The sequence below is a fragment of the Aulonocara stuartgranti genome (assembly GCF_965226115.1).
Source record: "Aulonocara stuartgranti genome assembly, chromosome: 13".
Lineage (NCBI taxonomy): Eukaryota > Metazoa > Chordata > Actinopteri > Cichliformes > Cichlidae > Aulonocara > Aulonocara stuartgranti.
In genome coordinates this window covers 21,160,077-21,184,338 of record NC_138949.1, presented here as the reverse complement: position 1 = coordinate 21,184,338, position 24,262 = coordinate 21,160,077, and the positions used below count along the sequence as shown (strand labels likewise).

The 24,262-nt window shown below is 39.8% G+C and overlaps 1 protein-coding gene across 1 annotated transcript in view; it reads left to right on the top strand.

Moving 5' to 3' along the window:
- Positions 1-205: 205 nt before the first annotated feature.
- Positions 206-24,262, top strand: part of LOC309720347 (E3 ubiquitin-protein ligase NEURL1-like) — a 36,015-nt gene continuing 11,958 nt past the window's right edge. Inside the window, exons 1-3 of the mRNA XM_082557187.1 lie at positions 206-503; positions 6,250-6,491; positions 8,770-9,091. Of these exons, the coding sequence (XP_082413313.1) occupies positions 470-503; positions 6,250-6,491; positions 8,770-9,091 (598 nt within the window). The 5' untranslated portion in view covers positions 206-469. The remainder of the gene's footprint in view (positions 504-6,249; positions 6,492-8,769; positions 9,092-24,262) is intronic.

The window sequence follows — 24,262 nt, the reverse complement described above, 5'->3', positions numbered from 1 at the left end:
AAAAACAAAACAAGCTCTTTGTTGGATGAGTGATTCCTCGCAGTCGTACAATGTGAACAGAACACTGTACTGGAGATAACTGTGCTTTAAGTGTCTATATAATCTGGGAATATAATAACTATTTCTTGCTAGTTAACGCTCTTGAAGTCTGCTCTGGTGACTACAGCGTCAATAGTCCTGTGAAGCTCCACCTCCACTACCACCTTTTATGTTAATTTCCGCGCGGACTGAAGTGAGCCACTGCGTGCTGGATCTGTTAGTTGCTGTGAGCTGCTGCTTGATGTCGATGAATCTTTGGATAGACACAACCTAACGCTGAATCACTGTCGGGACTCTTTTTCCCCCCCTGTGCGTGTGTGAACAGTGTGGTGTCCATATAATGTCGCTGCTGAGGACGCGAGGCTGAATGTGAATACTGTGGATCCAGGTCGCAGTTAGAGGGAGAGGTGAACGCACCTTGCATCCAGCCATGGGAGGTCAGATCACCAGGAATACCTTTTACGGTAAGGGCATCTGGCGTCACCGGACAGGAGAGCGTGTGCCGATTGTTTATTATGCGCCACAACTGTAATATTATAAGAGGAGACGATATAAACGAGTTGTAGGCTTGGCTTGTGCAGCTTCAAGCCAGTGTGCATGAAAACTGTAGGCGTCCTGGGAGCCTAAAATAAAGGAGAAGTGAAATTACAGCCGCTTTGGCCAAGTTTAAGCACCATTTGTAAGTCACGACTGGTTTAGGATTAAAGACACTGGTGTTTTTTAAGTGTGAAAATCCTCTGCGACATATTAACCGACTTCCAGCAAAAGAAACCAAACAGGACAAACTGAACTGAGCTGGTTAGAGGATTAAATAGCCTTCAACTTTTTTTTTTTTTACCCACCTGCTTGTTATTTTTTATTTATTTATTTATCTCTGCCTTTAGTTGATGCCTAACACTTTTAGAGTCTCCTGCCTCTTTTTAATGAACCTGCGTGTCTGAAATTATAATAGTGAGCAGGTACAGGGTATCTTGTTTCCTCTGCTTTTTGCTTGTATTCTGTTTCACTTTTTAGGTGTACGTTCAGTGGTAAAAGTCATATAGAACCCCGTTTAGTTTTGAATGATTATTGGGAGTCTGACACTGATATAAGTACACACAACATGCATTTAGTAAAATTTCTTAAACCTGTTATTAAACTATGCTGAGCACTAAATGAATTTAAGATGACTGTGGTCTTTTGTTTTTTTAAGCGTTTAACTCGTTAGTGCTGTTTTATTAAGATTAAGCATTTAAATTTAAAGTTGGCACAGTAAAAGTTCATGTATCAGGCATTAGGGTAGAGCTGAAGCAATACTTTGAATCGATTATTCAGTCTCCAGAAACATAATGCTTTTGGATATGTGATTGTTTCAGTTAATTCCCAAGTAAACCAAGTAGAAAGTTCTCTGGCTCTGGCCTCTCACATGTGATGGTTTGCAGATTTTCTGTGGCTTACTCATTTTAAATTTAATAACCTTGAGTATGAACTGATGGTTGACGGGCAGGGAATTTTGATGAGTTTACGCTCTTTTCTGTCATTTTATGGAAGAACATGAAGTGACTAATAAAGAAATATAACCATCAGGTAAATTGAATTATAAGAATCCCATTAATAGCGTCTTGTTGGGGGCCTAACTGATGCAGTTCTAGTGTTACACTATGTCTTTTGTGGGATGTAGTGTTTTGATTAGCTTTCAGTTGCTTTACATCAGCAAAGATTTGCCAGATGATTGAATGCTCTGTGGTTTTTGGTTCCTAGTTATTGTAAACAGTCCACATACAGTAAATGCCACAAGTCTGTGTGGCCTTATTTGATAGCAACCTGGCATTCTCTTGTATTTCTGATCATTTGTGACCATTATATTTCAGTGAACTCAAGTCAGATTAACTAAATTGGATAGAAATAATTTTATACCAGCACAAATGATCTTCCACTGTCTCTGGCTATAAATGTTTTAGGACAGCAACAGTTTTTGGGTTCATTTTTCTGTTCAGGTGGTACAATGAAGGTGATAACTTATATAGAGTTTACAGTCTTCCTTTTCACTTTTTATTCAGGTCTCCAACGCTGTCTATCAGCACCAACCTGCCCATCCTATTTTTCTAACTTTTACGTTCCATATCCATATTATAATATTTTTGGTTTCATCTCTCTTCCATATTGGTATTATCTTGCTTTAGTTTACAATTGCAGTTTGGTACTTTTTGATATACCAAGTGCTTTCTAGCACACCCAGATGAACCAGTTCATGTGATCCCTTTTCCAGTTTCAGTTGTAGGGTCCACTGGTGTGACACAATACAGGTGCAGACAGGGGCACAGCTAGAAGTTCTTGGCTGTCAGCCATGTGTTCAATCGGGGCCCTAAAAATGTAAACCTTAATAATCCCTGTCGCATTGCAGGGCCCACCTCCATCTTAAGGGCTCATGAATCATTCAACCTTCACTCCTCCCCGTTTGGTAAACCTTCATGACGACTCTGGCATGCATTGTTCTTACTTAAAAATTCTTTAGTTCGATGTTTTCAAATAGGAACACTGCATTTTTGGACGGTTTTGGACTGTTGCTGAGAAAATAAAAACAAGACATTTCAAGGTATCACCTTGAGCTGTGAAATTGTTTGACATGTTTTCATAATTTTCTAGAGCAAACAACTAATCCAGCCCAAAGTTTACATCATGTGACAGTCCAGTATACATCTTTAACACTGTGCATGTATACCTGTTAGCTCATGACAAATAAAATAGGCTTTCCTTTAGGTTTTTTAAATAAAGCAGTTTAAAAACAATGAATTGATCTAACATTGGAAACAAAACCCACTTAAACAGATTCAAGTGATGGTCCTGTCAAACCTGAAGTAGGCGCAGCCCTTTTACAGAGGCCTCATACAAAGCATCTTCTCTGGTAAGACGTTTAAAAACTTTTAAATCACAAATGTTTATCTCTTATTGAAACAACCCCAGCTATGACATATGTGGAAAAAGCTAAATGTGCCCTGGAGCTCTTTAGAATGCATTTGAGGGGCCACCATGCCTTGATACTAACGTCACACCACATTAGGGCCTCTGCTGAGGCGTCTTAGTAAGACCAAGCCTCAGGATAAAACACAGAGGAGCGTAGGAGGCCAGGTGACACTGGCCAGGGCCACTCATTGTCTCTGCACTGTTTGTCTTTTCCAATTAATGACAGCAGAGGCAGTCACATTGTGTGCGGTGGTGCATTAAGTAACATTATCCTTAAGTTGCTCATCTGACGTTTGTCATGGCACCTCTCTTTTATCGTGGCAGGGCTCTGGTCGGTGGTTACCCTGACGTCACCGTCGGGTTGCATGACTTTTTAAACATACTTCAGCAACCATTGTATCATCAGCACTTTTGGCTCTAATCAGTTGTCATCTACAGTAAATCAAATGTGGTATTTTTATTTATCCTTTTATTTACTTTTTTGACTTTCATAGTTTATATAGTCCTTTGAAAGTTGTAAACCCCTGACAGGATGTCTGGGTTGTGGAAATAAACCTTCAGCTGATTTAAAAAAAAAAAAGAAAGTCTGTAGAATTCAATTTCACAGCAGCAGAAATGGTAGTAATATAGCAAAAATGAAAGAATATATTGGATTCTCTGGTTAGATGGTGGAGGATAAGAGACGCCACGGTCTGCAGGGCCAGTGAGGTGAGGTGTTGCTTCTGTTTTCAACCCTAACAGGAAATATTCTATTCTATTCTCAAGCCTGGTCTTTGATGGAGTACAATGCAGTGCTGTTTTGTTTTCCCCAAGACATCACGTCTGACACGACGTCATGGATGCAATATGGTTGAAGGGTTTGTTATGACTTCATTTAAGACCACTGTTGTGCACAGAGCACAATTAAGCATTGTTCAGCATTGACAAGAGCATGCAAAAAGCTTACTAAATACACTGTGCTGAGTACAGAACACTTGGCAGAGGCTCTCTGATTGTGATTTGAAGGGCAGGACTGGACAGAAATATGTGACAACGATTCCCATTTGACAGCATTTGTAATTATTTTTCAGGGTTGACTATGACAAGTTTTTTAGATTTTATTTTATTTTTTTAATATAAATCATGTCTTCATCTACTGCTCAAATCTCTGTCTCTGCCCTAAAATTAGAACGCTGTGATGTTCTATTAAACCTGGCCTCAGAAGTCACATGGCGACTCGTCTCCAATCCTGGCAGTCCTAACTGATTTGTCTCTGTGGTGCATTATATACCTCTTGACCTTCCAAGGTCAATTAAAGGAGAGCAAAAATAGCTGTCTTTCAGCAGTGGCTCACATTCTCCTCTTGCAGACAAACACAAGCTGCTCATACACAGTCTTCCAAGTTTAGGTGCGAAAATGCAACCAGTTCCCGAGGATGAAGAAGCGTTAATGAGGCTTAAATTATTTATTTTGTTCACACTTCGTGCTCGATGGTATTTTAAAACCCTGAAATGCTGCTGTAGACGAGGTCGGCGTTTTATGGAATAAAATCTGTATCAAACCGTGTCGTGAGATAAAAGTTATTTGTGTTATCAGTAGAATAAAAAGTTGGGTTTTGAGTGAGCCAAAGTTTGTGAGAAAACACCTCCTCCATTAAAACCACAGTGACCTTGGTGTGGTCCTTTTGAAGAGGAATGTAGGAAATGAGAATGGGGAGAGTGGATCCAAATGAGAGGGAGTCCGTGTGAATCATGATTATGAAGGCTTTGAGATTGGACGTTTGGGGGGGGAAAAAAAAAGCTGGTTCTCTTTTATGAGTTACTGTAAGTGGGACAAGTTGTTCACATTTTCACATGGGAAAAAATCTAGAAACCCGGGTGCATGGTGTGACTCACTGTGTACCTGTGGAGTTTTTTTTTTTTTTTTTACCACTTCCTCTGACTTACAAATCACAATAAATGCCTCACATTTTGCACCACTGATTTTGTAGCGTCGCGTGTACGTGACTTTCAGACATAAAGACTTATGATAAGATTGATATATGCTCATTAAACCACGAGCCGTAACTGGAAATAACATGTTAACAGCCATTCCTCACTATTATTAGTGTAGCTTTGAATATACTGTATTGGCCAGCTGAACATACACGCATCAAGAACTCCCGTAAGATCCCAAAGGTCATTTTCTCCTTGGCTAATTGTGGTCTTATTTGTGTGTAAGTTGATCTTTTTTTTTTTTCTTTGTCCTCCGCCTCCTTCTGCTTCCTTTACCGCTTTCTGCTGATTATCAAACAAAAAGTTTTCCACAGAAAAAAAAGAAAACCAAATGCAGCACAAATCAGATGATTATCTTGAAAGATGTAGAATAACAAAAGTGAGATTTCGGTGTTACCGGAAATGACCATTTACTGAAATGAGAGTGTTTTGCACAGACTTCTCGCAGCTGCATTGTTCTCCTAAATTACGGTGCCAGGAGAGCAGGTCTGTCTTTGTGCTGTTGGGTTTGTGTTTTTTTTTTTTTGTTGTTGTTGTTGTTTTGTTTTGTTTTTTAAATCCAAGGACATTTAGCTTCTAATTTACAATACAGGTGCTATTACTGTGCTACCGTGAGAAGATGGAAACAGACTTATGCTTTAAATTGCTTAAATAAATGTAATTGCTTCTGTTTGTCTATCTGTCTGTCTCTTTGTTAGCAGTCTAGCATCCAAAGTTTTTAAGATTTCATTTTCAAATTTTTCGTGACGGTAGTTACCAACAAGAACTCAAGCTGATTTAGTTTTTGCGAAAATTGGGTCAAGGTCACACCAAATGTGAAAATCAGTCCAAACGTTATGTTACCCATGATTTCTTTTTATGGATCATCTTTAAACTCTACAACAATATACTAGGCCTTGGAGTACCAAAATTGGATAAGCATTTGACTTGACCGTCATTGTTGCAAGTTGACCTTGCAAAATATCATATATCATATATATGGGCATGGAAAAAGGGCATGGAGAGAGCTATACAACACGCTTTTTATTTTCTCAATACAACACTATACAACTATAGCCCTTGCCCTTTGGGGAAAGTTGGGTTCTCTGAGTGCTTTTGTTACCAAATTGGATAATTCAGGAGAATGAACCAGCCAGTGTGGTCCTGCAGTGGTACAGACAGCCTGATTCAATACTGCAGTCAAATGTAATCTAATATTTGGGTATTTTACTGTAAATTGCACCCCAAGAAAATTAACTCCCCCTCAACCCTTGACCAAAATAACCAACTCTTATGCTTCTCATTCTTCACATAGATTCCCTAAATGGACCGTTTCCAGCAGGACCTCACCGATATCACCACAAGCCCAAGCGCTGCCTTCCCATCCAGCCATGTGGAAATTTGTCCTCCTTCCCTCTGCTCTTCCACCCAAGCACCAAGGGCTCGCAGATCGTCATGGACATGTCTCAGAGAACTGTCAAGAGACAGGCCAGCTTCTGCAATGCCATCACCTTCAGCAACAGACCTATCGCTGTATATGAGCAGGTTCGACTGAAGGTAAACGATGCACTATTCGAATGTCATTTGTATTCACAGGGATAATTACTATTGGAGCCCCGGTATGCTACACACAGAAAATGACTGGGTTAAAAATTGACCTATTGCACAATGAGTCCAAAGTCCGACACCAGAACTAGAGCACAACTGGTTGTCATTTTCATAATTTCCTGTAACAAAAAAGTTACTTTACAAAACCATAGATTAGCACATCTTGTACTTTCTGATATTATTACAGTCAATTACTGAGAAGATCCAAATTGTGAGTGTGATGAAAAGTAGTCCTCTTTTATCTCTGTCCCTCTAATTCTGTTAGCATGTTTTCATTTTCTTCTCCCTGCCTGTCTGCCTCCCTTTCTTCATCCCAGCTCTTCACTCTCCTGTTTTCATTTTCTCTCTTTCCTCTCTGTGCTCTTGTGTGGGCCAAAGCGGCAGCAGCTTAGAACAAGTTTCCACTTCACCTATCAGGCCATCTATGTCTCGAATGTGAGAGAGTAGGGCAAGCACTGCCATGTGAGGAACACTGTTATCTGGCACAGTAAATGCAAAGTAAATAGTGCTTCGAAATAAGACAAAAATCGTTTGCAGGTGATAAACATACCGAGGTAACCAATCTTGAAAGTGATAAGTTGTTTTTTTAGCCCTGCTAGTGGTTTGGCACTATGATGGGAATGTTGTGCTGTCTGTTTGTTCAGACTGAAATATCTCAACTATTGGATAAATTGGCATGAAACTTACAGACATAGAAGCCCATCCGTCCATCTATTTTCTTAAGCACTCATCCAGCCAAACCAAATTAAATTCCTCAAGATAAGTAAAAATAACCTCAGTAACTCTATGTAAATGATTGATGTAGCCACATTTCAAAGCCTCGATGTTAGCTTTGCTTAGACAGGCTTCGCCATGCAGCGGGCCATATTATTTCGCAGATAGTTTCTTTCAAAATGCTCCAAGAGGCACAAACAGCACAAACATGGTTGAGAGGTCCACTTCAGTGAATTGAATTAGTGCAGGAGAGTTCAAGCAGACAACCATCGGCTACAGCTCCCTCTATGTCAGCATTGTGGACCACATGTGAGCGATAACGTTAATAAGGTTTATTTGCCGGGAAATTCTTTTGCAATCACATTTCCATACACCAACATGGAGCAAACACATCTTTTTCAATACGTAGGGACACTTTCATTGCACCTTGAGGTTGTTTTGGCTAAACCACCTGGGCAGGCCATGTGTTGCCCATGTTTAGAAATTTGATGGCTTGAGGAATAGACAAGACATGGATGTTGCTTCTTGTTGTTCTGAAAAGTGAAGCCAAGGTGGAAGTGCCTCTGGTAGTACAAATTATTCCTGTAGTAAACAGCCTCCACTTTCCGGATGATTGTATTGGAACAAGTGCTAGTTTCAGAACAAACAGAATAAAACCTGAAGTAAATTTTGTAAATTATGAGTACACTCATGGGCCAATGACTTGCCAGTCACATGTGAGTATTGAGTAGCATGGTATCACTCACTTTCTCTGTAATGTCTTCCACGTGCTGCTGAGGCTTCACCATGAGACTTCACTAAACAATGGGTGATGTCACCATTGTTATATCCATCTTTCAAACACATTAACAGCCATAGTGGTTAATTTAAGCCTTACCAGTTTTAATTGGTATACTGGCTTGCAATTGGGACAGTGGTGTAATCATCAGCTGTTGGCATGCTAGAAGATAAGCTGTTGGACATGATTATCATCAGTTAGACATTTTTACCATGGTGACATTCTTAAACTCAAAGCGACACTGCACAACAAGTGCATATGTGTCTGTAGACTCTAGATATTTTTGGACAATATTTTAATCTTAATGCTCTTATAGTATATGCCTTTAATGCCCAGTACATGTTTCTGCCATTCTAATGGTTCCCATAGGCCATTTGTCATGGTGCTAACATGCTCCGATCTATCAGGCAAAACATTTTGGATTGTATCCATTTACATAAAGAAGTCACATTTCACAATAATCTAGGACTAGCTGCTCTTGGCACTGACAAAACACAGTCATACCACTTTAAAGGTAATTGCAGCTATAATTATGACTGGGTGGAGGTAAAAAATTACCCAAATGCAAGCTTTGAATGTCATGAATTAATCACAGTGCAGTGCAGGTAGTATCACTGCAACTCAGCAGAAACTATGCCGGCCCAAATTTGGCTTTATTCTTTTTAGCTCATATTTTATCTTGCATATTTATCTTAATTAAATTATCTTCATTGATTTAAAATATGTTCTCTCCAGATCACTAAAAAGCAGTGCTGCTGGAGTGGTGCTCTACGTCTTGGTTTTACATCCAAAGACCCATCAAGGATCAATCCAGACACCCTGCCCAAGTATGCCTGCCCTGACCTGGTCTCCCAAAGTGGCTTCTGGGCAAAAGCACTTCCAGAGGAGCTCTCCAATGAGGGAAACGTCATCTCGTTTTGGGTAGATAAGAAGGGCCGGGTGTTCTATCGAATCAACGACTCCAGCCCCATACTGTTCTTCAGTGGGGTACATGTCTCAGAACCCCTCTGGGCTCTCATAGACGTCTATGGCCTCACTAGGGGGGTCCAACTGCTAGGTGAGTCATGCATTCAGAGGCAGGTCTACGTTTTATTATCTCAAATATTTTATTTACTCCCAAAAACCTTTAAAACTACTCATATTCCTGCCAGTTCTAAGTTTGATTTGTGCTCTATTTACAGCTGTTGTAATGATCTTGCATTAGCTCATGAGACCCATTAAGGAGGCTAAGCTGAAATGGTAAACATTATACTGTTAAACATCAGCTAGAAGTTATCTCACAGCACCTCTCTGCCTGGGTAGACACTTACAGAGTTGATAGCATTGCTGCAGACTCTGTGTTCTTGGTGTAATGCTTTGCCACTGGAAAAACACTCTGCATCTGCTGCTTTTTCATCAAGTGATTAAAAGGTGATGTTACATACAGCTGCACTGCTTTTCCCACACCGGCCAAATGGCTCAGTGGAAAAAGATGGTGGGAGATTAGGCAGATTGTATAGTTAGCATGGCCGTTAGTATCAAAGAAATTTCCCTGAAGGGAGAATTTCAAAATGTCTGAAATCTTTTCTTACAATTCTGCCGTGCTGCTTAAAGGGTCATTACATCAAAGAAATGTGAAGCAAACCGGTCCGTCCCAATTATTAACAGCAGTGTTTCATCAATCTAAACCATCTCAAGTGTGTTTGGATTGGTGATTGTGTTGTATTTATGAAACACATCATAACCAAGCCAGCTTTTGAAAACAATGCAAATGGACAAATAGGAATCCTTGTGGTTGCCTCAGTACTTATTTATAACCATTTCCAAGAACCGCACTGCCTCTCCCTCTAAACAAAAGAGGCTGTCAGCACCAGTAATAAAAATAGAAGAGGCTCCCATATTGTGTAGATAGTGCCATTTAACCTTATTTCTTGTGGTGTGGTTGACAGCGAGAAGCGTGCTATCTCGTGATGGGCTGTTTGGTATCCAGCGCCAGAGTGTAGCTATCTGGGGTTCACTGGCCTCATGGTGCTGACCAGCACATTGCTCTTGTTCTTTCACAAGAGCAATGTGGTGTGGTGTTCATCCCAACAGGATAGACGACAGTAGGGATGATGTCAGGTAATGAGATGTTTGGGGTGTTTTTCCAAGACAATCAAATCAGTGGAATGTCTCACTCTGTGGATCCAAGTCTGAGTTTGACTTCGTTTGACATGCAGACAACTTGCCTTCAACCCAAACTCGGATTCATATGTTTAAATGAAAGTCCCATTGGTATAATAAGAGAATTTTTCCGTTTTACAATTACAATTAAATCTGGGGTTTTCTGGAATGTGAGATCATACTTTACGCAATCTATGCCTGTGTATAATGTGAATGAGGCCAGCAGCCATAAATCCCACAGTTTCTACTCTAGTTTTTCCATATTGATCACTTTTATCCTCACATTGATGGCTTAAACCGAAAAGCCTCAGCCCTCAGTCAGCTAAAGGATCACTTGGCTATCAGCTTTCCTCTATAGCCTGAGAACGTCACTGCTCAAGAGCATGGTATATCTCAAAAGGCCAGTATTGTCTCAGGGGTTGGCTGCAGTTCAGCAAACACTTAGCCTGAAATATGGGCAGACACATCAAAGTCTGGTGTTGCAAACTGGCATGCAATTTCCTTTAACAGAAGGCTGCTTTTTGATTCTTAATGATGCTTAAAAGCTGAGCCAAATTTCACCTGTTGTGGGCTTACACAATCTTCCCAGGTGGGAATTATAGATCGCCAGCAGTTTTTTATTTTATTTTTTTTTTTTTAACAGAAGACAAATTGTACGAGGAGCTGTGAATAGACTCCACGGAGTGTGGAGAAAGGCTTGGTTGGGTGACCTTGATTTGGCTTTTGAGATAAATGTGCAGGACAGTTTAAAAAGAAAAAAAGGCAGAATAAGATGCGATCAATTGTTTACTCATGATGATGATGATGATGATGATGATGATGATGATGATAATAATAATAATAATAATAATAATGTGCATCACTGATTAGATAATGTGCTTCAGGAGTGTTAAAGGGCTTCACCACTAAGTTTACATAGGACTACTTTAGTACAGAGGGAGTACTCCACTCCACTCAAATTTAGGACCGTTGCAAAATCGTTTCTACTCAGCCAAACAACTCACTCCAAGACATTTCAGTCAGAGGTTTCGCTGCAGGTGCCTGATGTGGCCTCAAGATGCTAATCTCCAGCACTGATGACGGCTGTTATGTTCACTTCTTCCCGAACATGAGATTTAATTTACATTATAAGCTGAGAGTCTTCATATCCAACCAATTCCTGATTAAGGTGACATCTTTGGAAGCAATTTATCAGATTTCATGCACCTCCCTCAGAGCCGCAGATGATTTCATCAAGATTTTCTCCCAAATGCATTTCCTAAGCACTGTAAACAGACTTTTATGTTTAAAAACCGAAGGCCGCATCAGAGACCGGAGCTTGATTCATTTAGAAAAATGTCAGCTTTTGGTATTTAGTTGGTATTTATTTACATTAATAGATATATGAGATTCAGCATATCAGAAGTCTGTTTTAGTCCATTTTTAAACATGTCTTCTTTGTTTCACTTTCAGCTTAAGAAAATCTATGGTATGATAACAGATTTCACTTCTCGTAACATTTTATGTCTATTCCTGTAAGCCGAACCAGTCTTGTCTTATTACCTCATTCCTCAGCTGACACGGCAGACACTGCCCTCCATTCACTTTGAGACACACATAGTGAGCTCGCTGTGATCTGATTTCATCCTTTATGTAAAAAGAATCCATGTCTTTAATATTTAATGGATTAATCATAATAATGTTCCTGCACACATCAGCATCACAACTGTTACTTCTGCAAAGTGCCACCTGAGTATTACTACCCTGTTAAAAGGTGATGGTTTGATTGTCTTTTCCTGCACAAATATTTTCTGTGATCCCTTCCAGGGTGAATATTTCTTAAAAATCTGAATTTATTCTGAACGCATGATGAAGTTTTATAATTATCCGAGTCATTTTTCAATAGATGTTTTTCATTCAGTGGCTGCAACCTCCCCTGAGGAGACGCAGTCAAAACTTTGTTGTTTTCTTTAGCCAGTGGCTTATCCGCATCAAACGCATGCTCTGCATCGTTCTCATACCTTTGTGTCCATTTGATCTTTTACAACCAAAACATGCTATATTAAGGGATTCAACCAAGCTGCTATCCGTCATCACCATTTCACTTGCGCTGCCTCTTAATGCGGTCTGCTGTCAAACAGCTTAACTGCTCTCAGGTCTTATTCTGATGTTCAAGGATCTTTTCCAGTGCAGTGTTGTTTCCACTCTTATCATGGGAGTGCAGTTCAGTAGCTAGCCACCCATGCAAGAAGCCAAAGGTGATCCTGAGATCAGTGAGACTGCTTGAAAGCTGAGATGGCGTTACGTAAGAGAGGAACCTAAATTAATCTGCTGAAATCAAACTGAGCCTCGGGGGTTGTCCAGACCAACAATGCTGCCCATGCAATTTAAGAAAGATCTGTTACATCACCACACTTGTCCTACTCACACAGCTATCAATAAAGACTAAAGTGCATTGCTTGGGCTTTGTACAGAACGGACTGTGCTGTTGAGGATGCACGACACTACCACTTTAGCCCTTAGTAAGATTGACAAAAGATTTCCTCAAGTGTATAATATGTCCCAAGCAGTATAACTGGTTTTAAAGCTCAGTTTTCTCAGCTGTGTTTTCATAAAAAGGTCTCTGTTTACTATGTTTCCCCTAGCAGTATAACCAAAAGCCTGGCTTTACGTAAACCTTTTTAATACCCCCCCCCCCACTAATATGAAATCAAAAAGTGTTAGTTTTCTTTTCTTACTTGCTAACTTATAGGCAACTTGTCAAGCTACAGAAACCAGGTCATAAATATCTGAAAAGGGAAATGGTACACCGTTTTGTGGTAAAAAAAAATGTAATGGGGGATCCGAATGCTCCCTTTACACCTATATAGCTGCAGTCTTAGCAGAATCTGTTTGTTTATGGGACGTATCCCAAGAGACCACACAGCATCCTCGGTTTTGTACAGGTATGATGGATTTTTTCCAAGTTAGATAAGCCGACAGAGTCAAAGGCATCTTTTGATAGATGCAAGATGCTTTACTGGGGGTTTGTTTACTAGAGGTAGATGAGTCACTTAATCACTGACAGAATGGTAGTGATCCGTGAGGCCGGCATCAGCTAACATCATCTGCAACCTGTCCTCTAGTCATTAGAGAAGAATCCAAAATGACTGCCAGACTGTCAAGAGGCTGCGTACCTCTCAGGTGATTAAGAGGGAACTGCTGACATCAATCATTTCCATACACGGCATTGCGACACATTAGACTGTAGAGCTTCATGGTGGGGAAAACTCCTGCTATTTGCTTTTCATGCTTACTAGCGTCTTCAGGGACATCCCTAACATTTACACCTGATGAAACACAGGAAAGGTTCCTTTTTTTTAAAATGCATGCTGCATAGAATATCCGTAGTAGTTGCAAGTATCCATGCATGGCTTTGGCAGCTTCACTTAACAGTGGAGAGAATGTTTTTTTAAAGTTGTCCACAATAAGGATAAATCTGTATTGCTTTAGTCATTTCTTGTGTTTTCACCTGGTAGATCATTAGACTGTGCATTATACAGAGATCTGAACTATTTTATTGTGGACTGGGAATTGTGATCACTTAAAATTAGCACAAGTCACTCTCCTACTCCATAATAAAAAGATACCCAGTTTGCACTCTTTTTCCTGCCAGTCCAGATTAGTTTGGAGTGCAAATCTGACAACAACTGCAATCTTCATTTACCTTATGGCTGCTGCTACTGAAATGTTGGTTATCTTTATTATGATTCATCTTTCGACTATTTTAATTCCTAATTGTTTCAGTCTATAAAATGAGAAATTAGACATCACTATCCTTTAAATCAGCGCCATCAAACCAGCTATTTGCCAAAAGAGCTAATATTAATAAACATAAAGAACACAAAAAAGTTAGCATTGGCTGTATGTTTAAACAATTTTTAAGCTAGTTATTTTATTATAAAGTGACTCGGAGCTGACAAGCATGCACCTCCCTGTAATCATATAATTTATCCCTACTCGAGAAATATTGAAGATTAACACTGACGGGCCTCAAGTCCAAAGCAATAAACTCCACAGCTCTCATCATCATATTTTTCCATTTTAATGATGGAAGAGGTTTCACATCCAGCTTGTCTGGGTGCAGCTGCTGCTGTTGGCTGCCGCTGGAGCTGGTGAAGCTGTGGCTGAATTGGACCACACATACTGAAATATGCCAAGTCAAATATGGAAACATCAAGCACTAAACAGTTGTCAGAACAGTCTAACTTAGACAAGTTGGCTTACAGGGTTTAGATGATAGATGACTGCTAAATTCTTAGTCACACACACCTAAAGAATGGAGGGTGACCCTACCATAGTCCATGGAAAAATGTGTATTCCTCAAATCATTGGCAAGTGGTTGCCTCTTGTCACGCAGGCCTAGAGACCAGTTAGCAACCCCCTAGCACACTGGTCACTAAGGAACAATGTGTATTCTCCAACTGGTTAACAAGCAGTTGCTGGATGTTGCTGACATTTGCTAGCTGAAAGTGGTTCCAAAAAGTGTGGCATTAAAAACCCTGTTGCAATTGTTTTTGTTTCCTAGCAGAATGCCACAGTTGCCTTTAGTTTGCATGGAAGATGCCAGCTTATCTGCACCTTAGTAGAAAATGTATCATGTTGCTGAATCCTACACTTTTCCAAACGAGCAACTTTTACTGTAGTTACTTTAGTTGGCAAGTGTTTGCAGACAAGTTTCATGCAAACTGCAAGCGACCAGTTTGCTAGTGACAAAAGCGATCACCAGGATGTCTTAGTGCAGCACCATCTTTGCCACCAAATTTAACTAGTGACAGCCAGCAGGCTGGAACAACGACTCTTCAGTCTGAGAATACACATTTTTGTTGCAAGAGAGTCACAGACTAGTCTCTACATCTGTGTAATTGAGGCCTAAGCTTAAAGTTTACAACAGCGTCACTGTGTCAGTTAGTTTGGAGAAGATAAACATTCAGTAAATGTAAACATTAAGGACATTAAACATAGTAGTGTCTGTTATTTTTGGCAGTGCTGTGAAAACATGGAGTGTTATCAAAACATCTCCATGTTTTCCACGGATCAACCCTGGAAGGCTATCGAGGTAGCTCTTCTTATTATTATTAAAACGGTGGACCGATTACTGAGAATTTGATTATATGAAACAATATCGACAAAATAATTGAGCAATTGCCTGTGAGACTGCAACCCAGATTCTTTAAATGATCACTTTATCAAATTTTCCCCAAGGGCCGCAGAGACTCTTAGTCCCATTTCAAATTTGTCGCTGAACAGATTTACAGTATTTCATCATGTGTCCATAGCAATTCTTTACTCTTGTTATTGTGTTACTTTCATGTTACTCAAATAAAAGCGAAACAGTTTGCAGTTGCCTTTGACTCATACCTGTTTTATCAAGAGAGATAAACTGCACACGATGAAAAGCTCGGTGCTGCACAAACATGTTTGACGAAACCTGATTGTGCTGTACTTTCCTTTCTTTGTGTCTATTTTTGTCTGTGCTCGCTCCGTATGCCACATACTTATGTTCACTTGCTACAGATCTCACCTATTGTTTCTCTTGTCAACACAGATTATGTGGCCTTTCACAAGGTTTGATTTGTGGATTAATATGTTATAAATATAGAGGCAGATCTGATAAGTGCAGTCGGAAACAAGTGCACGCAGGATTGGGTCAGTGGGGCTGATTTAAAAAAAGATTCAGTATCATAAAATGATGCCCAAAGTGGTTTCTGTAATAGCATACAAGTAAAACTTTTAATTCAGTTTTTATACTGTATCCAGTCGTGATGTGGTCCTACCTTTTTCAAAGGGGCTTCATAAGGGAGCAGAACTAAACTCTTTGTTAATTTTGATTGATGAAGACACGCGATAGGCCTCAGGGTTCTTATTACCCTGAAGTACTGCAAATGGATGTTGTGCTAATACATTGGGGTTCTGGTCTGCTGCTTACAGCCAAATCCTCCAAAAACAATAAACTTGAAATTCAGCATGATAATAACAATATGCAAAGTCATCTGTCAAAAGTCAGTTTGCAGCCAAAGGCAAAAGGCAGACAGTGAGAGAGGAAAGCAAAAAGAAATGCTAAATGTCTCCATATTATAAACATTCGGTAAGTTCCTTGAGGTGAATTCTTTTGGCAGAATTAGACTGAAATCATGAATCATACTTCAGCTTGTCGCGCTTTTCTTTCTGTTTTCTTCAGCAGTTGCTGTCTGTGTGATGAAAACCTGAACAAATCGAACGAAAAGTGATCCTTTTTTTCAAGGGACTGGACATTTAAACCTGATTACAGTCGCATTATGATTTCGCAAGGCTGTGGACGCCGTCCCAAGTTTTCCTGTTATGGAAATTGCTGAAGCTTAAAACTTACGTTCCGGTCAAGAGGACATTTAGGCCCATGTTAATACCTTTTTGGGTAAAACGATGCAAGGCTAGAGAGGCCTGTGCAAGATCTGAGGTAACCTTACTCATTCCTAACTAGGTACATTGTCTTTGCTTCTATGTCATAACCAGTTTGATACTGAGGTTGCTAGCTCTCGGGCAAGTGATAAATCTATCCATAATCCACCCGTCCTTTAAGTTTAAAAAGAAAAAAAAAGAATAAATAAATCAAAATTTGTGGTCGTAAAGGTCATAAAAATAGCAGAAATTGCTATATTTAAATTATTTTTCTGTACTGCTGTATTTGAAATACAAATTATTAAACTGCTAAACATAACAGTCTCAGAGTATAGTTGTAGTGTAACTTGATAGTACAGATCTTTGTACTTGAGTCACCCTTTTATTTCATAGCAGCCAAACAATTCCCATTTGCATGCATGTTTGCAGCCAACTAGGGCTGAACGATTATGGAAAATAATCTAATTGCGATTTTTTTGCCCCAAGATTGCGATGCGATATGCGATTATTTTTTTAAGGTATTTGTCTTCTGTATTATTAAACAAAGACAAGCAATACATCATATAGTATGGCCAATACTATATTACATTAATTTTAAACTGTTCTTTCCTGGAAGACAGACCTCTGTTATGATGACATGAGGTGATGCATGAATTGATGACTGACATTTTTATTTAACTTCTTCAATCACAACAGTATATTTGAACATACACAATAGTTTATTTTTAGCTTACAAACATCTGAGCATAAAGTGCTGACAAGGAACCCTGGTGTAAACATTAAAATGAAAGTCAGTACAATGTGCAGATTGCAGAAATATACATAAACAAAATCAGTGGCTTTACCACACTCAGTTTTTCGACATCTGTGAACTACTAGACAGTCATTCAATTAAAAAATAATATTAAATAAATAAAACTAATAAATAAAAAATACACACATCTTACTGATCTCTGCAGTCAGTAACATTACACATAAAGTGCAAACATAATAGCAATTGTATAAACACACACACAAACACGCCTTTAAAATTTAAAGGCGTGAAATTGGACGGTCTAGTTCTGATTAGCGTCACCGCTGTCTCGGTGGAGTTTAATAAACTCGGCCGTCTGCTTCTTGCTATCTAAAATATAACCAGACACTGGTGTAAATTCTCGACTGTCTCATACTTCTGTTTAATAAGTTTTCTGTTTGACGTTTAGTCAGCTGTGTGAAAACCAAGGAGGAACCCACCCGGGGGATTAATAAAGTTTTATTTTATCTAATCTAATAACTTTAATCTCAGCCAAACCGATTTACTCACGAACAAACAAAACACTGAAAAAAGCCCAACAATAACATTTTTAGGTTGTCTAAGTGACTTATATATTACGTTTAACCCGAGCAGCGAAACTCCGCGGTGATCTGAAAATGATGTGCCGGGAGTTGTGCCGTTCTCGGCCGCATCAGTAACCCTCGAGCTCCTGGCTAGCTGTCGAGCTGGTGGGTAGCAGACGCCTCTGAAAACGTCGAAGCACTTTTGCAAATATGGGATATCTTGATAAACCGAGCAGATATTTGATGTTTACACAACTACTTTCTCGCCTGAAAATATGTTAAAAGTTTATTTTGTGACCCAGAAAGATTAGTATGAGTAATTTTAAAACTTAGTAGCGGCCGCCATTGCTGGAAACTGGAGTTTGGCTGGGCCGCGCTATGAATTCTGGGATATGGTAGTAATTTGGACAGCCTTCGGCGCGTCGCTGTGACGTAATCGGTCTACAAATGCGGCCTCAGGAGGATGCAGCCCATGAATTGTATAATATAATCGCAGTATAATCGCAGCCTTTGCGGTTAGAAAATTGCACTTGATCATGTCGCGATATTATCGCAAATGCGATATATCGTTCAGCCCTACAGCCAACCTTGCAAAACTATTTATTAACTTAAAAAGCATTTTTGAGATACAGTGTGGAGATACAACGTCAGTTTGGAGAAAACAAGACTCTTGGACACAGTCGTGTCAAAAGGACAACCTTTACTCCTTCTATCTAAATTAAGAGGTCAAGTAGCAGCCAGTTCAAATGATTGATTTTGATTCACTGAATGCAAGTGTGACAAACTCCGTAAAAGCAAAACGTTTTGACAGGTTGCCGGTCTGGAGCATTCAAGTGTGTGTTCACTCTTTAGAGGATTGTTGCAGTGTGTTAAAGTCAAAGCAAATTCACCAAAGGTCAGCATGTGCAATGCTCTGAGGAATTCTAAAACCTTCAGCTCAGACTCTACAGGCCTCAGTTAGCATGTTAAATATTAAAGTTCATGCAAGTACAACCAGAAAAAGACTAATATATGAATAAGTATGGCTGAGACAGGAGGAAGCCTCTTCTCTTTAAAAAAACAACAACATGACCTCATCTAGATGCTGTAGTTAGATGAAATGCTGTAGTGGGACCTTAAGAGCGCTGTGTATAAAGTAATGGCCGCAAATCCAGTAAACTGAAGCAACGTTGCGAAGAAGAGTTGGCCATAATTCCTCTATAATGATGTGACCGAATGATAGTCCTTAAGGAAACCGTTGCTTCAGTTTATTGCAGCTAAATGTTGTTCTATGGCTTATTGAGTCATGAGGTGTATGTACTTGTGAAAACTTTCTCTTTCATATGACTGCATGTTTTGGATGCTATGTAAATAAAGAGTTTATAGTACAGTGGCTTCAATCAGCACAAGGAAAGACCTGATAAATGACTAGCAAACAGAATCTGCAAATTCAAAGGAAGAATTGCCTTACTGTTCGTTTATTTTAGCATGCTGACTGAAAAAAAAAAAAAATCAAAAGCTACCACTGAAAGCGTTTGAACAGTTGCTGGTATTTGGTATAATTATAGTGAAGTGATTGGGTGCTTGCCGAGGGGCCTTGAAGAGCCTTTCAGCTTCTATAGCTGCATTCAGGAGTCAGAACAGAGACGAGCTGGTTTCACCGTCCCCAAGACACACAGTGCATGAGTGTTACGCAACATTATGGCCCATTAGCGCTTCCCATTTCTCATGACAGTTTTTGGTCGCTTATATTTCCACTATTTTAAAGCCACTGTTAAGTGATTGCATAAATGTGTCCATTCATCTCCAAGTAGTTATTTTGTTAATGCTGCACACACACCCAGGAATGGCATGTTCAGCTTTTTGTTTTGTATTTTAATCACACATCCTCTCCTACAGGCCGGTGAGGTGTGAGTGGAGGACACAAGTGTACAGCTCCCTATAGCACTGTATTCTCTAAGTCACTTTTGAGTGTTTTTACTTGGATTATAACTAAGTAAATTAAATCTGCCAGACAGTCAGCTACAATTAAATAAGGGGCTTGATATAAACTAAAGGGCTGTATTTTGACCTAACATCTGCCAGAGTCTACACACTGGGATTAGAGTCCACTTATTTATGAGAGCTCTGTTTCTGGTGATCTCAGGGCTTGGAATTCACTTGATTTGTTGAACCAAAATAAATGCCGCTGGCCAGGCTATTATGCTTCAGCTGTGATTTAATCGGTGCAGATGGAATCGAACAGATTTTCAGGAAATCAAAATAGAAATCGTAATGGAGCCTGTCAGTTTTGGATCCAGGAAGCTGGACTGTACCGGGGGAAGCCTTTGGAGAGGAGGCTAATCACTTTCAGATGACCCGGTGAAGACGTGAAAGCGTGCTCTCTTTCCTGTGTGTCGATGTGTGCACAGATGTTCGCTTGATATTACTTTCACCAAAAACAATGAGATGAATCAATAATTGGAGAAATGTGTTTCAGATTGAGACACCTCATCAAGCAGTGGACGGTTGTCCAATGTGGAATTACCTAAGATGAGTAAGGCTGTGTAGAAGCACTGCATTACAGGCAGTTTCAGAAGGCTGACCCTAGAGGAAACTGTGCCCTTGAAGTGCTCAGCAGCGTCTTCATCTGCTGCCATTTCTCCCTTCAGTGTGTGCCCTTTACTTTTCACTATCACAATCATAAATTCTAAAAACCAATTGCTTAACTTGGTCTCTCAACATATGTGGCTTTTGTTGCACATGGGGTCCTATCATGTATCACTGTTATAGCTTTTAGACCCTCTTGCTTCACGTACACTTTCCTTAGTGAGCTCAGTCTGGGGTTTTTGGTTTTTTTTTTCTTTCTTTGATAAGCGGAAGCCCATCCCTTTCCTTTTTGGGACAGGCGCATAACCCTCGCCAAACACCTCTCTTATGACGGATGACTTCACTCAGTCATTGCAGACAGAGCCCTGGATAGCTCTGCAATGCATGCATACTTACGGCAAATCCCCAAACGCACACACATATATGCACACGCACACAGTCGGTGCTGCTGACCTTGTATAGAGGTTGCAGCTTCATAAAAAGACCAAAATACCTCTTAATCTTGTTCTACCAGCGCAAGGAAGAGGAAGAAATCTCCCTCGTCTATATAGTGCCACGCCACTGTCTGACTGAGAGGTGTCCATGACTAAAAGAGGCACAGCATTCCCCAAAAAAAAGAATGTACATAAAAACAGCTCTATTGCAATATGTGCATTTCTTGTGAGTTACACAAGATGCAGTTAGCTCTTAATATAAAGCATACTGTTTGTTTAGACTGTGTGTGAACTGTCTGCAGTTTGTTTGTTGTTAAACTGGCTTGTGTTTACAGTAAAACAGGATTTCGGTTTCGGTTACAGCCTCCCATTGCACATGAAATATCGTCTCCAGAAACAGGTTTTTCCAGGCAGTGTGAAGACATTTATGCCTGTGAATGTTGGGACTTGTTTGAATGTGTAACAACGCAAGAGGCAGAGGGATGTTTATCTATCTGTCGACTACTTTTTTTTTCTTTTTTTTTTTTCCTACAGGTGTATATTTTGGCATGGATGTGTTCTTGCTTTCTCAAAGCCAAGAAATGTCCCCATAATGTGTAGCAGGAGTTGAGCTACACTGATTACTGATGTTTTCTCACAGCTACAATGATGGTATAAAGAGCCAGAGTCAAAGCGGTCAGCCGCTGACCCTGTAGTATCAGTCTGGTATGTGTTCCTCTTTTCAAATAGTGTTTTTTTCCTTCTCCTGGGACCAAGAAGCTGGAGCTGTTAAAAGGCCTCTTAATGCTACTGGGCCAATTGCAGCCATGCACTTAATCATTTCAGTATTGTTTTTTGTCCCAGATCCAAGAAGAAAAAATCCGAATTCAGACTATTCAAAAGCTTTAAGGACATGAACTTCGAAGTAGAACATAATTACCATTATGTTTATGACATGTTATTAAAGAAACCACTGGAGCACTGCCAGCTGTTACGACTCAAAAAATTGTTACTCTAAGCTGCAATGAATTTCTGTTGGTACCGTGCTTAATTTTCTCACATAATTCAGAAGACTGTGTGCGACATTTTAATGAGAGTGCAGATTGTAAGGAAGAGTTGGTTCTTCATCAACCAAAGGGCTTACAGTTACAAAAAGGTGTGTGTGCGGAAACTCACTGGTTTATGAATTTGCTTTGTTAGAACAGTTTTCATTTGTATCCAATACTTTTAGCTAACACCTTTAACCTATGGTCCTTGCTAGTACTGAGTTGAAACCCTTTTGCTGTCCTAAATGTTTGTGACGTAGATTTACAAAGTGCCGGAAACAGTTTTTTCAGAGATTTTGCTCTATGCTGACATGATAGCATCACACAGTTGCTGCACATCCGTGGTCTGAATCGCCGCAATCGCAAAGCTGCTTTATTTGGTGGCTTGGAGACTATGGAGGCCATTTGAGTTGAGTGAACTCATGTCATGTTCAAGAAATCAGTTTGAGATCATTTAAGCTTTGTTATCCTTCGTTATCCTGCTGGAAGCAGACTTCAGAAAATGGGTACACTCAGGCCATAAAGGGATGGAGGTGGTCAGCACTAATACTTGAAATGATGCTCATTTGGTACTAAGGGATCCAAAGCATGCCAAGAATCACCCACACATTCAAGGAAGGATAGTCCATGCCAAATTCTTACCCTCAGAGCAGAAACTGAGACACATCAGTCCAGGCAACATTTTCTCAATCTTCCTAGCAGCTTCAAGCATTCTGGCCATTCTCTTCTGACCTCTGGCATCAACAAGGCATTTTCTCCATCAGGACTGAGCTCACTGGGTATTTTCTCTTTTTTGGAACAGTCTCTGCAAACCCTGGAGATGGTTTTATGAGAAGATCCCAGTAGATCTACAGTTTCTGAAATACTCAGACCAGCTCGTCTGGCACCAACAACCATGCTACATTCACAGACAGTTAAATCACCTTGCTTCCCCATTTTGATACTTGGTAAAAAGACATTGTTTTGCACATTTTATCAGACAGAAGATAAATGTGGTGTATTAGGTGTTTCAAGCTTCACCATGTATTACCCAAAGATTTTCATAGTTTGTCAAAAGTTTCATGAGTAAAATTCTTTCCCAGACTCTTTTCAGGCTAAACCCAGGAAGAGCTCATACATATTTAGTTGCCTCACGTCTTTGTCTTTCTTTGTTTGGTCTTCTTTTATCTTTTGTATATCTTTGAATGTTACTATTCCCCTCACAGCTTGGCTTGAGTGCTGCGCCAATCTCAGAAACCAAAACTGTGAACCACAGGAAGCTTTAATAGCAAGAATAGAAATTATCTCCTGTAAGTCGGCTAACTTTGCCTTGAAGATGATAAGGCGGCTAATAATAAGACTCTCGTGCCTGATCGTGCACGCTCTTGGCTGAGGTAGTAATGAATGTCAAGCACTTTATCAGAGGCTAGCCGGAGATGTGCCATCTTTGTTTGATAAAGGAGAGATGTTGAGGTCTGCCCTTTCATTCAAGTGCCTACCCTATTTTTTTTTTTTTTTTTTTTTTTTTTTTTTTTGTCAGGTCGTCCCTTGCTGCGCTCTCCTTCTTCATCCACTTCTCAAAGGGAAAGCCCAAAGCAGATCGAGGCTGGGAGCCGTCATGTCACTCATCTCTCAGCCTGCCCTCTGCTTGCTCTCCTCAGATGTCCAATCAGCCTAATTTTAGCTTGTTTTAGATGGCCGTGTTAAATATGTCTCTGTGTCCCCAAGCGTGCCATGATGCAGATGATCTGTGTGCATGGAAAGCACACTCACGCTGTGTTTTCTTTTTTTTTTTTAATGATGCTCCTGTGTGGTTTCTATTTAACAGTGAGCAGATTTAGCACAGGAAGGCCTATTTGTGAGGTGGGGTGGAGAGCATGGAGAGACATGTAATGCCGTTTTTAGGAGTCCCTTTACCTTTCAACGATTGGAAAAAAGCTGATTTTAGCATCCAGACACATAGCTGAAAATGTCACCAGTAGACAGAGGTATATTAAGTTGCTGGTGCTGAGGCAGTTTGTTTTGTAAACACTTGTGGTAGCTATTTGGATGTATACATATGGTTTTACTCTCTGACAAAGACTATATATAAACTGGCTTCAGTAAATTTTTGGAAATATAATCTTTGCATTTAAAGGCTCGGAGGACTGGAGCTGTGGTAAGTCTCACTTGCACACTTGGAGTTATGGTAGAAAAAAAAATAGTGCACCCTTTATCAGTTCTAGGCTTTAACATATCAGGACATAGTTTAAGAAAATCATCTTTCTTTAGCAGCTATTAAAATTATTTAAATCTAGCCTTAGGTGTAAAATGACACCCAGCAGTTTCCACTGTTCCATCATTTATTTAACAAAAACTAAACCCAAA